The 15,298-nt window shown below is 46.2% G+C and overlaps 1 protein-coding gene across 1 annotated transcript in view; it reads right to left on the reverse strand.

Moving 5' to 3' along the window:
• Positions 1-15,298, reverse strand: part of DLGAP3 (discs, large (Drosophila) homolog-associated protein 3) — a 45,756-nt gene that overhangs the window by 4,504 nt on the left and 25,954 nt on the right. The window contains exon 8 of the mRNA XM_008585242.1: positions 80-290. Within this exon, the coding sequence (XP_008583464.1) occupies positions 80-290 (211 nt within the window). The remainder of the gene's footprint in view (positions 1-79; positions 291-15,298) is intronic.

Raw genomic sequence — 15,298 nt, forward strand, 5'->3', positions numbered from 1 at the left:
TGGTGGGGGCGGGGGCGGGGCCGGGCGACCCATCGGTGGCCGGCGGCTCGTACGGCAGTGGGTAGCCCTCGCGGTAGGCCCACTGGCCCTGTGTGTGGACCGTGCGGAAGACTGAGTAGGTGGGGGCCCGGGGCCCGGGCTGGGGCTCAGAGGCGTGCCTCTGGAAGGAGCGTCCGAACTGCAGGGCCTTGTCTTCTGTGGCCACCGTGGCCAGGCCGGCCAGGCCCTCCAGCTCCAGGTCTGCCTGCACGCCGGCCGTCACGCTGTTGGAGCGCTTGAACCTCGCCCGCCTGCGGAGAGAGGGGCCTGTCACCTCTGCCCCCGCCCAGCCTCATCCCAACCCTCACCTCCCACCCCGAGCAAAAAGGGCAAGGAATGAGGAAGGGAACCTACAAAGTGATCGACATTAATCCACGCACTTGACAATATATCAGCCCTTGCAACAGGAAGGTATGTAATATACCCACCTCCCTCACTACCTCTAGACAGGGGTAGATAAAAATATTCCAAATATTTTGTTGGTTTTTTCTGGTGGCTGGCTGGTACCGGAATCCAAACCCTTTGACCTTGGTGTTATAAAACCATGCTCTAACCAACTGAGCCAACCGGCCAGCCAGTATTCAAAATATTTAACCACCAGTACTGCACAGACAGAGCAGATGCTGGCAGACACCAATCAGGGCAGGCACAGACCAAAGTGCTGGAGAGGCAGCCCGCAGAAGCTGGATAGTGGGGCAGACCACAGAGGGCGCAGGAGAGGGACACACCAGGGTGGTGGCTCTTTACCAATGAATGTAGAAGTATTTCAGTATTTTAACAAATGGTATGTCTGCTACTTTACATCAGCTGTACTAGTGTGTTCTCAGCCCAAACCAAGAAATGCGTAATCCAAGGCCCAGAGAGGCCCACAGTCACCCAGCCACAAAGTGGCAGAGCCAGGATTTGGACCCCGGGCTGCTGGGCTCCACAGTCCAAGCACTTCACACTACACCAGCTGCTGAAACATCACGGGAAGAAATGCCTCAGAGCAGATGGGGGTGGAGTGGGCCTGCAGCTGAGAGGACTTCTCCTCTAGGGACCCTGACAGCTCAGCGCAGAGCCTGGCCCGACAGAGTAAGCCAGTGCCAGTGGAGCTGAATTAAGTTGTTGGCAGGAATGACATAAGGCCTGGAAATTTCTTGTCTTCAAGTTGTTAATATGCAAATCCTATGCACAACAGAAAGTCAATAGGTCTTGTTCATTTTTCCCCCTGAGATCAGAGTGGGGGTTCTTTTCTAAAAAGAAGTCAGTGGCCCCCTTAGATACATCAGTTTGGGATCAGACAGTACCTTAAGAAGTGGGAGTCAGGAGATGGGAGGGGTGGGGGATGAACAGAAGTTCAAGATCTGAAAATTCAAGGACCACAAAAGAAAGGCCCACGTATCCTGAGCTTCCTCCACCCCACATGGTCAGAAGAGAGAGGGGCTTGTCAGGCCAGCTCTAGGGGCTTCTCCAGCTTTCCAGGAGACCTTCCCAACCCCCGCAACTTCAACCTTCCTCTTGCTGCCCAGGCCTTCTCTCCTGACTGCCTGCCTGCTTCCCTCCAGCTGGCGGGCTGCCTGCTGGGAGCCTGTTGCCATAGAAACCAGGCCCAGAAGGATGCTGCAGGACCCAGGAAAGAGAAATGTACTCATGTGCAGTCTCCAACGAGCCCTATGTCCCAGCCCCCACCCAGAGAGAGAGAAAGAGAGAGAACGTATCCTCATTGCCTCCCACATGGTCTTCACCTTGATGTCTGCCCTGTCCTGCTCTGATCAAGACTTGCATCACCATCTACCTTGACTCCTGGGTTAGCCTCCTTTCACTCAGATACCTCTGCCTTCACTCAGAACAGTGCAGAGGAAGAGCAGTGAACTAGGAGTCAGATCTGAGATCTAATATTGGCTTTCTCACTATGTGCCTTTGGGAAGTCACTTACCCTCCATCTAGGCCATCTGTATTTAAAATATATGATATGACATAGATGATTATATATTATATATAAATATACACACATATCTAAAAATACACAAACACATAGAATTATAGGAATGGAAGAGTAATTGCCAAGGTATCTCCTCTCTCTAAAATTACACCTTGCATGTTTTAAGATCTGGGGCCCAACAATCCCTCCCCAACCCACCCAAGACTATAGTAGTCTTCCTAAAGCTGAGCCCTGCCAAGTCATTCCCCTGCTCAAAACCTTTCCACAGTTTCCCATTGCCAACAAAATAAAGTTCAAGCTTCATATGCTAGCATTTGCCTGAGGCCCTTATGCTCTGGATGCAACCCTCGCCTTCAACCTCATCTTTCCTTGTTTCCCAAACAGATGATACATGATTCTTACTCTAAGCCTTTGCACATGCTATTTCCCTGCCTAGAATGGCCTTCCTCCTTGCTCCCTGTCCATTCCCTACTCAAGTCCCTCTTCCACTGTGAACCTCCTGACTGCCCCCAAGACCACTCCTCAGTACCATGCCTCCCTCAGCAGTCTTCTAGCATTCAGAAGCAGCCCCACCATTTGGTTAAATTGCTCCCTCTTTCTGGTGAAGAGTCTTGTTTGCCTAACTGCACTGTTAGGATGTACCTTGGCTCACTTTGAATAATTTTGTGCCTTTGAGCTCCAGATACCCTGTGGCTTCTTCAGAGCTCCAGCAGTTGCAAACCATGGAGGTAAAGGTGGGGTTTGCCCCAGTAAATACATTCCTGAAGATCTGCCATCCCTGCTTGCTTTCCTGTTACCCCCAAGGATCTGTCCTTGGCACCACTGCGCTTGGTGCCTTTCACCTGTCCTCTTAGAGTTCCTGAGAGGATCACGTTCCAGCTCGATGTAAAGAGCCACACAGTCTAGAACGAAAGCATACAGTGCCCCAGGCTTCATGGTTCTCAAGTCGCTACTTTAGTGACCTCTCTCACTGTGTCTGCTCCAGGGAAGACCGAAGAAGTTGAGGCGCTTATGGGATTCCTGGAAGCATAGTCCTCACCACCACTCCCAGCCAGGGGCAAGAGATTTGTATAGCACAAGCAGGAGCTGGTCGTCCTTGTGCAAGTGGCATTTAAAACCAGTAGTGTAGAACAAGATCACCCAAGAAAAGAACAATGGTTCAAAGAGACAAAGATGCAAAGCCCTGGGGAACACAGACACTCAGGGGCAGGCGAAGGCAGGATAGCTCATAGAGGAGTCTAAGCCAGAGAGGATGAAGAAGAAAACCAGGAGAAAGTCGCCTAAAGACAAAAAGGGGAGAGAAAGGTCTCAAGAAGGAAGGAGCAGCCAACATGGAAAATACAGCTGGTTGAGAATGAAAGGTGCCTATGGATCTGGCAACACGGAGGCCACTGGCGATCCAAGCAGGAGCAGGTTTGGTGGAATGTGGGGACAGACACAGACTGCAGCAGGTTGTCAGGAGGAGGAGAAAACTTGTCAAGACAACTTTTCCAAAGAGCCTGGCTGAGAAGGGAATGTGCTGTTAAAGGAGGGATATTTTGTTTTGGATGGTTCTTGAATGCCATATCCTGAAGGGACAAAACTGGTGGGGTAGGCAGAATAGCGGCCTCCCAAAGAGGTCCACATCCTAATCCCTGGAACCTATGAATATGTCACCTTCCATGGCAAAAGGGACTTTGCAGGTGTGATTACGTTGAGGATGACCCCAGTGTAATCACATGGGTCCTTATACATGAAAGGGAGAGGCAGGAGATTCAGAGTCAGAGAAGGAGCCGGGATCGACCAAATCCGGGTCGACCAAATCCGGGTCGGAGTGATGCAACCCGAGCACCCAGCCTCCATTGCTGGCTTTGAAGACAGAAGCATCCAGGAGCCAAGGAACACAGACAGCCTCTATCAACTAGAAAAGGTGACAAAACAGACTCCTCCCTGAGCCTCCAGAAGAGACACGGTCCTGCCAACGCCTTGATTTTAGCCCAGTGAAACCCAATGTGGACTTCTGACCTTGAGAAATGTAAGAAAATAAATATGTATTGTTTTATGTCACTAAATTTGTGATAACTTGTAACAGCAGGAATAGGAAACTAATACAACCTGTGAAGAGAAACAGATTGAAGACAGAGAAGAGAGAGGCAGTGGTGCAAGGAACCAGATAGAAGGCAGATAAAAATAATAACTAACATCCTCTGAACACTTAGCATGTGCTAGGCTGAGCACTTTACATGGATGAACATGCTCAGTCCTCACAAACAGCCCCATGATAAGGGTGCTAGTATCATCCCTACTTACAGACGAGAAAACTGAGGCTTAGAGAGGTTAAGTGACTTCCTAAGATAAGACGGTTATCAAATTAGTGTGGCCTGGCCACAGAGGCCACCTCCTAAACCACTGCACTCTGCTGCCTCCCGAGGACGGAGGGAGTGGGGCAGCTTTCATTGGGAAGACAGAGGCCTCAGCCTCGGAGGCTGGGCTGGTGCAGGAGGCAAGGGAAGAGATGCAGGTAAATTGGGGGGGGCGTCTGGAAGTAGAGAGAGGCCCCACCAGTTGACCTCAGTCGTCACAGTGAAGTGGGTGGGGAGGCTGTCTGCTGGAGATCTGTGGGGGTGGGGTGGGGAAGGAATGAGAATGAGCAGCTTTGGGGGGCGCAGCTTAGCTGAGTGGTTAAACCCATGTACTCTGGAGCCTGGTCTGGCTCCAAAACCCAGCTCTATGGCTTGTGCCTCGTTTCCTCCTCTGTACAGGAGAAGAATCATAATAGCTGATAAGATTGTTACGAGATAATATATGTAAAGAACTTAGCACAGCACCTGGCCTGCCCATTGTGTTTGATGTTATAGAGAGATGACAAGGTTTGTAGCTCTCACTGAAAAGAAAGGGAGCTGGACAAACACAATAATCGGAACGTAGTACTGAGAACCCAGCTAGGGCATTGTAGTTAATTATGGTTTCTGTTGATCATTTCCATCTGTTCTCCCATAGCACTCTGCACAAAACCTCTTTTATACTCTGTATCACATTGTATTGTAGCTAGTTATTTGCATATCTGTCTCCCTCACTAAATAGGGCAGTTCTTCACACATAAACGTTGACTGGGTAGTTGATCGGTTGGTTGGAAGGAAGGATGGTAGAGGCCACTAAGTATTCCCCAACATCCATTTTCCTTTTCTTCCTTAGTAAAAAATCCCACAGTTTTAAGCTGGACACATGATCACTTTGAATAGATTTTTTTCCCAATCTTCCTTACAACTAGATGTAGCCATGTGGCTAAGTTGTACCATAGGATATAAGAGAAACTGGTAGTGCAACTTCCACAAAGTGTTCTTAAAAGAAGGGGATATGTCCTGTTTTGTCCCTTCCTCCTCCCCGAGGACCAGAATGCAGACATGATGGCTGGACCTCAAGCAGCCATCTTGGAACTGGAGATGGAAGGCAAATGCTGACAGTAGAGGGACAAAAGGACAGAAGGAGACTGGGTCCTGACACTGTGGAGCATCCCCCAGCCCTCTACCAACTCTCTCTGGACTTCTTTTAAGCAAGAAAGAAATAAACTTCTATCATATTTAAGTCATTGTTGTTTGGGGCTTTTTTATAACTCACAGCCAAACCTAATCCTAACTAAAACAGATGAATTTTCAAGGTAGTGAAGTTCAAGGCTTATATCCCTATTTAATTTTGGATTTGGCAGTATTTGCTGTGGTCTTCACCAACAGCTGCGAGCACAGAAAGGAAACTGGCTTCGGCTGTGAGTTATCACTGATGCGTCACAAGACGTTCACAGTATTTTCTCCCCACGCCTTTTAACAAGGCTGCAGAAGCCGCCTCCCCTCAAGTTTTTCAAGGTGACAATGATCACATTCCTGATGATTCTGGAAGTTGTTATCATGGTTACTTGTGAGAGACATTTCTACTGCGATTCTCTAGGGAATAACACAAAAGCCTCTGGGAAGAAACTGGATTATCCCAAGAGACATGGTATCCGAGGAATGCTCAATATCCAGAAGTTGTCAAGAGGTTTTGCAAGGACTATTTGGCAGCAGGCTGACGGGGGTGGGAGGGGGACTGGGAAGAGAGGAGAAAGGGCAGTGATGTTGCAGCCGCCATACCTGTTCCTGTAGAAGCACCCCTCTGAGAAAGCATTTAGAAGCTTAAACATTTAGTCAAGCAGGGGTCCCCTAGTCCACCAGCCCAGCCTGGGGGCCATAACATTGATGCCAGGGTGGGGCTAGGGTGGGAGACTTAGGAGGAGATTCATGAAGGTCAGTCCAGAACCATCCTGGAGTTGAAGACTGAGGCGTGGAGGCAGGATCTGCACCCAGAGCTCGTGGTCAGTTAGCTCCTTGTTGCTTTCACAGGACTGTTCTTGGAATGAAGCTTCATGACGATGGAAGGTTCCTTCCCAGGGCTCAAGGGGCTACTTCTTTTAGCACTACAGAAAGGAAACTGGCTTCGGCTGTGAGTTATCACTGATGCGTCACAAGACGTTCACAGTATTTTCTCCCCACGCCTTTTAACAAGGCTACAGAAGCCGCCTCCCCTCAAGTTTTTCAAGGTGACAATGATCACATTCCTGATGATTCTGGNATATCCCTATTTAATTTTGGATTTGGCAGTATTTGCTGTGGTCTTCACCAACAGCTGCGAGCACAGAAAGGAAACTGGCTTCGGCTGTGAGTTATCACTGATGCGTCACAAGACGTTCACAGTATTTTCTCCCCACGCCTTTTAACAAGGCTGCAGAAGCCGCCTCCCCTCAAGTTTTTCAAGGTGACAATGATCACATTCCTGATGATTCTGGAAGTTGTTATCATGGTTACTTGTGAGAGACATTTCTACTGCGATTCTCTAGGGAATAACACAAAAGCCTCTGGGAAGAAACTGGATTATCCCAAGAGACATGGTATCCGAGGAATGCTCAATATCCAGAAGTTGTCAAGAGGTTTTGCAAGGACTATTTGGCAGCAGGCTGACGGGGGTGGGAGGGGGACTGGGAAGAGAGGAGAAAGGGCAGTGATGTTGCAGCCGCCATACCTGTTCCTGTAGAAGCACCCCTCTGAGAAAGCATTTAGGAGCTTAAACATTTAGTCAAGCAGGGGTCCCCTAGTCCACCAGCCCAGCCTGGGGGCCATAACATTGATGCCAGGGTGGGGCTAGGGTGGGAGACTTAGGAGGAGATTCATGAAGGTCAGTCCAGAACCATCCTGGAGTTGAAGACTGAGGCGTGGAGGCAGGATCTGCACCCAGAGCTCGTGGTCAGTTAGCTCCTTGTTGCTTTCACAGGACTGTTCTTGGAATGAAGGTTCATGATGATGGAAGGTTCCTTCCCAGGGCTCAAGGGGCTACTTCTTTTAGCACATGCCCTTCCCAAGGACCCAAAGTTGGAAATGACCATAATGCTATGGAAGGGGCAGGCAAGCCTTCTTAAACAGAACTCCAGGTAGGCACAGGTGAGTGTAAGTAGGATTGTCAGATGGAAAACAGGACTCTCAGTTCAATATGAATTTCAAATAAATTACAGTTTTTAGTATAACTTATACTAAATATGTCCTAATATTGCATGGAGCATAAGGTACATTAAAAGTTATTCACTGTTTATTTGATAATCAAATTAAAACTGGGCATTCTGGTGGGGTTTTTTGTTTATTTATTTTCATGGGTTTTGATGGTGGTGGTTTTGGTTTTGCTAAATCTGGAATTTAAGTTAAGGTCTTAGTGGGAGGGATCTAGAGATAGAAGATACAAGGGGGTCCCCATGGTGAGAGAGAGTTGGAGGCAAAGATCACATTTTCTGTGACCTCAAAGGGCTCCAGAAACAGTCATCTAATATTCAGCAAGGACATTTGATGAACTCTTCCATCATGGCCCAGAGTGTGCTGGGTCTGGGAAGACATGTGCAGTAAGGACGCCTTCAGACAGGGCTGGTAACTGTTTCTTAAGTATGCTCCCTCTCACCACAGGGCCTTAGCATATGCTGTTCCTTCTTCCTTCGCTCATTTTCACTAAGTTAACTTTTGTTCATCCTTTAGATCTCCATCTAAATGTCACTTCCCCAGGGAAGCCACACCTGACATCTCTGACTGGGTCAAAGCCCCATTATACACTCTCATGGCACACATGGCCGTAATTCCACATCATTTATGAGATTCTTAGATTAACGTGGCAGTATGTGTCACAAAGGCAGGGGCTGTATCTGCTCGCCTTTATATCCTCAGTACTCAGTACAGAAAATAGGGATCCAATAAATATCTGTGGAAAATGAATCTTGGGTGGGGGTACAGTGGAGATAGAACTGGAGGGGCACCAGCCCCTATCCCTGTGTATTTGTAACAAGCCAAGTCCTCACTGATGATGGGCAAGCAGAAGGACCCGCAGATAATTCCCAGAAATAAGGGGCAATAAGTCCAGACTCCTCACCCAAGAGGTTAGCAGGAACCCCGTGAAAGGCAGAAAAGGAGAGACCTTTCCTGTTTACCTATTTTTTAATAGGCCATTTTAAGGACTGCCCTGCCCAGCAATTTTTCAAGCCAAAGTACGGAGAGAGAGATCCTGGGATGAGTGAGACAGGAATGAAAACAAGAGAGTCTCAGAAAATGGGGTGGCTAGGGCTGGCCCGTGGCTCACTCGGTAGAGTGCAGTGCTGATAACACCAAGGCCATAGGTTCGGATCCCTATATAGGGATGGCCGGTTCGCTCACTGGCTGAGCGTGGAGCTGACAACACCAAGCCAAGGGTTAAGATCCCCTTACCGGTCATCTTTATTAAAAAAAAAAAAAATGGGGTGGCAGTGGGTGGGGGCTGGTCCTAGATGTCTGCCTAGTAAGGCTGATGGAATTCATGGCTCGCTTTTAGGTGCCAGTTGGGGCATGGTGTGTGGTGAGTCAGACTTAAAGTGCCAGGGACAGAAGGGACAGAAAGGACTGTGCAGGTGTATGACTGAGGATGCCTTCAGCAGACAAGCAAGGGAGCCTGGCCAGAGAAATGGGCCAGATTTCCCCTCTCTCCACCTGTCACTCCCTCTGTATTCCCAGTGTGATCACCTGTCCCAGGCAATTGGGTTCTTTAGACACTTATTCCTCACCATCTCCCCTCCTCAGCCTGCCCCTTCAAGACCTCACAAAGCACTTACACAAGAGCAGGGAAGACCACATTCTCTGCCTGTCCCTGTCCTTCCCTGACTTTCACTCCAAAATGCTTCTCAGATTGGTCCACTTCTCTCTGGATCCACTTCTATCAGCCTAGTCCAGATGACTGATCAATACAGCAGACTGAACTAACATAGGAAGCTCCCACTCATGCCCCAAACACACAGAAATGCTGAATCAAATAAAATCAGAAAGGTGTTTTTGCTACAATGCCAGGCTTGGAAATAGGGAAGAGAAATCTTCAGGTATCAGAAACAAGAAGGAAATTCCAAACCTGAGTAGTGAGAGGAAGTCTAAACCAAGTGAGCCCCAGGTGGGCCAGACATATGCTAGAGGCTAGCTGGGAATGCTGAGGGAGGACGAGAAGAGAGACCACACCTGGGCACCATGCGGAGCTGGAAGGAGACCCCGTGCGCAAAGCTGACAGCCAAGAAGGTCTTTATCGTGTATGAACTTGAACTAGAAAAACTCATGCCAGTGATTTCAGGATTGTGGCCTGGAAGCAGGATGCTGGGCAATCAGAATATTAAGGCTGCTTTGTGTGTGGATATGGAGTTCAAATGAGTACTACCAGTGAAACACAAAAACCTCAAGCTGAGATATTAATTTTAAAACTGGTCCCAAGCTCAAGTAGTACTTCAGCATGAAGGAAATTGAACCCATGAGGAAGGAGTGGGCAGTAACAAACAATAGTGAACTCATAAATTGTTAAAACATGTTTGTAAATCTAAACTATTAAGCCATAAAAGATATAACAACAACTGATGTAGCAGAGACTTTTAAAGAGGTATAATCAAAATACTAGATAAATATAACATGGAAGATGGAGCAGGGAGTTAAGAAGAAAATTAAAGTGTTCCAAGGTTCTTGTTTTGTGCCTAAGAGGGATAGAAATACTAATTTTAGGCTTCATTAAAAAAATATGAAGTTAAGTATATCCATTAAATTTTTAAGGGAAATCACTACTAAAATGTAAACTTCCAAACCAGTGGAGGGAAAAAGAGAAATAAAGTAAACGATCAGTTAACAGAAGATAAAAAAGTAGGAGAGGGAGAAAGCAAAAGAAAAGCATGTCAAATAGAAAATCTTTAAAGAGATGGCAGAAATAAGTCCAAATAAGTCAGTAATCAAAATATTTATAAATTGATTAAATATGTCTACTATAACTCTAGCTACACATCACTTACAAGCAACGCATCTAAAGAATAAGGATACAGGAAGGGGCTTCCGGTCAAGATGGTGGAATAGATGGTCCCCAGCGTCACCCTCTCCCACAAATCATCCAATTTACAACTATTAAAAAGCAATGACAGCCAAGCTGGGGCCGCTAGATATCAGGGGAAGAGGAGGCAAGACCTATGGAGTGCATGAAGGCAGGAGAAGCCATTATGAAAGAAAGAAAGGACTGTTCTGACTGTTTCGAGCCCTGGCCACTTCGAGCCTGGCCCTGGTGAGCACACGGAGCAGGAGCCAGCAAAAGCTGCAGCTGTGCCCTTTGCATGAAGTTGCTTGGAGGCGGCAGGGGAGAAGAGGGCCGGTGGCTCTCAGGCCAGCAAGACCACTAACAGGGTTCCCGTGGACCCACATAGGAACAAGCAGCCACAACAACTGAAAAAAGGAGCCACTCAGAGGCCTGCGAGTCATCACAAGAGACCAGCACATGGCCCATCCCATGGGAAGTGTTTGGAGTGCAGGGGGAGGGGAAGACAGGCCCACGGGGGGAACACTGGGGCACAGCATGGACAGCTGATCTGCCCTCCAATCAGCACAGACCCACTCTTTGTTGACTGGTTAGAAATATAGAACTGCAGCAGGTACAGTTTGCTGAAAAGTCTCAAGCCCAGACCACAGTCTCCACGTAACCCAGGTGTACCAGACTTCACGAAACCTGGAAGTACATACAAGGTCAACAATTAAAACCTGAGCTGCACAAAAAGCCTTCCCCAGGGAATTAGAAGCAAAGCAGCAATTTAGGTCAACTACAGGGTTCAAATGTTGGTCCCCACAGGAAGTTCCTCCATTTTAGAAGTAAGCAAATGACAACAAATTAGTTCTAGTGCAGAGTTTAAGTGGTGGGAACAGCAAATAATCCAACACAGAATTGAAAGAAAAAACAAAATATCCACAGACCAGAGACAAAGTTTGATATTAACTAGTAAAGGTTAGAACCACCAAAGAACACTTATAAAACCTAGAAGGACCAGAAGTCCCCTGGACTCCCAAGCCAGGGAGCAGGGAGGGCTGAGGGCTTCAGCCATTCCCCCCCAGCTATGACCACCAAGCCACTGCAGGAAGTGCCTCAGGTTCTCAAGCTGGGGCAGTGGGGGGCTGAGGGCTTCAGCCACACCCCTGACACCTACATCCAGCCCAGCAACAACCAAGCCACCACTGGAAGCCCCCTTGTCTCCCCTGCAGGAATGAGGGGGGTGCTACAGGCCTCGACCATGTTCCCACTCCTTCCTCCTTCTCCCATCCTATTTCCTTCCCCCTTTCCCTCTCTACCACGCCCCAATTGCTCCGCAACAACATCTTAGAATGTAAAAAATAAGAATATTAATAAATAAATAAACTTAAGAAAAAAAGATATAGGAAGGTAAAAAATAAAAGGGATGGAAAAAGATACATTGGACAATTAACCAAAGAAAGCAGCCATAGCAATGAAATCAGGCGAAGAGACTTCAAGGCAAAAACCATCAGTAAGGATGAAAAACAGCCTATTTAATGATAAAAGAGCCAACTTACTGAGAAGATACAACAATCATAAGCTTAAATGCTTATAAATAACAGCATACTCTCAAACTAAACTAAAAGTTAATACAGTTACCAGGGAAAAGAACACACCAGCAATCATGATGAGACATTTTAACACACCTCTCTCAGAACTAGTTTATCAAACATACCAAGAAACGATGAAAGATAAACATTTGAAAAATATATATGACATTTGACCATATATATAATATGTAATATAGAAGATGTATATATATGTTGGAAGAAGGCTCAATAATTCTTTTTCTTATTATTGCTTTCATAAATTCTAAGGAATAAATATCATATAGCTACATACTGTGACCACAATGCAGCAAATTTAGAAGTCAATAATGAAAAGGCTGCCCTCTTCTCCCCAAAAAAATAAATTTGGAAACTAAAAAAAAAGAAAAAATTCTAAACAATCCACAGGCTAAAAAGGAAATCATGATGAAAGTTACAAACTATATAGAACAGAACAATGAAAATTCTGCATCTCAAAACTTCTGAGTTGCAGCTACAGCAGTATAATTAAAAAGGAATTCATAGTACTAAAAGCACTTGTTAGAAAATAAGTAATATTGAAAGTTAGTGGCTTCCAGTCAACATGGTGGAATAGACAGTCCCCAGCGTCACTCTCTCCCACAAATCAGCCAATTTACAAGTATAAAAAAGCAACAACAGCCAAGCTGGGGCCACTACAGCTCAGGGGAAAAGGAGGAGAGACCTACAGAGTACATGAAGGTGGGAGAAGTCATGATAAGAGAAAGAAAAAACCATTCCAACCGTTTTGTACCACAGCCACTTTAAAGCTGGAGCTGCTGAGCACACAGAGCAGGAGCCGGCAAAAGCTGCAGCTGTGCCCTTCGGATGGAGTTGCTTGGAGGTGGCAGGGGAGAAGAGGGCCATGGTGACCCCCAGGCCATCAAGACCACTAATAGGGTGCTCGTGGACCCACATAGAAGTGAGGAGTCACAATAACTGCAAAAAGAGAGCCACTCAGAGGCTGGTGAGTCATCACAAGGGACCGGTGCATGGCCCATCCCATGGGAAGTGTTTGCAGCATGGGCAGTGGGGGAGACGGGCCCACCAGGAGAACACTGGGGCACAGCAAGGACAGCTGATCTGCCCCCCAATCAGCATTGGACCACTCAGTGGAGACTGGTCAGGAATACAGAATTGCATGGGGTGCAATTTGATGAAAAGACTCAGGCCCAGATCAGAGTTCCTACAACCCAGGTGCACTAGGTCTCTGGAGAGCTGGAAGTACCTATAAAGTCAACCATTACAACCTGAGCTGCACAAAAAGCCTTCCCTAGGGAAGCAGCAGCAAAGCAACAATTTGGCTAAAACACACAGCTCAAGTACTGTTCCTCACAGGAAGTTCCCCCATTTTAGAAGTAAGCAAAGGACAAAAACTTAGTTCCAGCCCAGGCACACTGCCAGCACCTAGGGGCCCGCCCAGGGACCTGAGGCTTGGAGCCAGGGATTGGACCCCCCCCCTCCCACAACCAGGCATACCACCAGTGCCTTGGGGCCCACCCAGGGTCCGTCCCAAGACATGGATCTGGGGACCGGACCCACCTCCCACAACTAGGCACAATGCCTGTGCCAAGAAGCATGCCAAAACATCACCTCCATGTGGGTGGCCCACCACAGCCACCACAATAACCACAGCTGCCACGAAAGTGGCTAGATGCCACAACCACCATGAAGATAGTCCACCAGCCACTGGAGTGCATTGAAACAAGGAGAGTTACCAGCAGAGACCAAAGGAAAGAAGATGTCTCTGTCCACAAATCCCATTCCACAGTGACAGAAAAAGCATCTGCTCTACAATAATATTGGGGGACCTGAACACACCTCTCAGCATTGGACAGATCATCTGGGCAACAAATCAACAGAGTAACCATTACTCTTTCAGAAGAAGAGAAGAAAGCTAGGGTTGTCAGAGGAGGGAGGGGGGAAGGAGAGGGGGATGGGGAGAGATTGGAAGGGAAAGCGATATGGGGAGAGATTGGACAAGGGGCATAAAGAATAAGTATGATTTGTAACAATATATATGCTAGTAATATTGATGTGATCAACATACCTCAACATTGAACCCCCAAAATATGTATAACCAATTATGATTCAATAAAAATTTATAAACAAATAAATAAATTGCAAGCACCTTAAGGAGAAAAAAAAAGATAAAGTTAGTGTTTAATTAAGGAGGCTGAAAAAAAGACAAACATGGAAAAAGAAAGAAAATAACACAAAAGTAGTAGAAGAAAGGAAATAGTAAAGGTTTCTCACCAAAACCAAAAGCTAGTTTTTTTAAAAGATTAATACTATATAATTTTTAAAATATATTTAAATGATAAAATATATAAACTTCAAGCAAGGTTGATCACAAAGAGAGGTAAGGCGTAAATACATGGTATTGGGAATGAAAAGAGACATAACCTAGAAATACAATAAACATTTATAAAATTGTAATAGTATGAGAAAGAATATCTTGTGCCAAAATTTTTGAAAACTCAATTTTTGTAAAATGGTCCATTTTTTAGAAAAATGTAAATCACCAAAATTGACTCAAGAAGAAAAATAAAACCACAATAGATCAATAACCACTAAAGAAACTGAAGCGATAGTTTTAAAAGTTTTTCCTATCCCCAAAAGGCATCAGGCCTAGGGAGTTTCAAAGGTAACCTTTACCAAATCTTAAGAATAGATAATTCCTGCTTTACACAAACTGTTCCAAAGTACAAAAACACAGAGAAAGCTACCAAATGTATTTTAGGCGTCTAGCATAACCTTCATACCTGAACAATAACAAGAAAAACAAAATTGTAGGCCAGTATCACTTATGAACATAGATATAAAAAAATCTAAAATAAAGTAATAACTATCCAAAAATTTAGCAATGCATATAAAAACAATATAGCGAGACTGTGACAACAACTGCTAGAGCTCTGTATATCCATTGTTGTCTTTGTCTTTAGCCACAAGAACCCTGATTTTTAACTATGTACATACGGTACCTTGCTTAGGATAGTGTGACTCATGATGGTTCGACTTATGATTCATTTTATGATCATGTGACAGCAATACAGTATGCTCCTAGACTTACAATGGGGTTATCAGGAGATAACCCCATTGCAAGTCGAGAAACATCTATACTTCCTACATTGTACATTGCTTCCCAGCTAAAAGACTATCCACCACAGCTTCCCTTGAAGCTGGGTGTCACCATATCACGAGGTTTTAGCCAATGGGATGTACACAAAAGTGTTGTGTGTAACTTTTAGGAAGTCTTTATAAAAAGGAAGGACTGCATGCCTCTTCTTCCCTTCCTCCTTCCCACTGCTCAGAATGCAGATGTGACAGGTGCAGCTTGAACTTGAGCTCCTCGGATAAGAGGAGATGTACAAGGGTGGAAGAGCAGCAGAAGATGGGCCGGCCC

This window comes from Galeopterus variegatus, unplaced genomic scaffold (assembly GCF_000696425.1).
Source record: "Galeopterus variegatus unplaced genomic scaffold, G_variegatus-3.0.2 Scaffold106, whole genome shotgun sequence".
Lineage (NCBI taxonomy): Eukaryota > Metazoa > Chordata > Mammalia > Dermoptera > Cynocephalidae > Galeopterus > Galeopterus variegatus.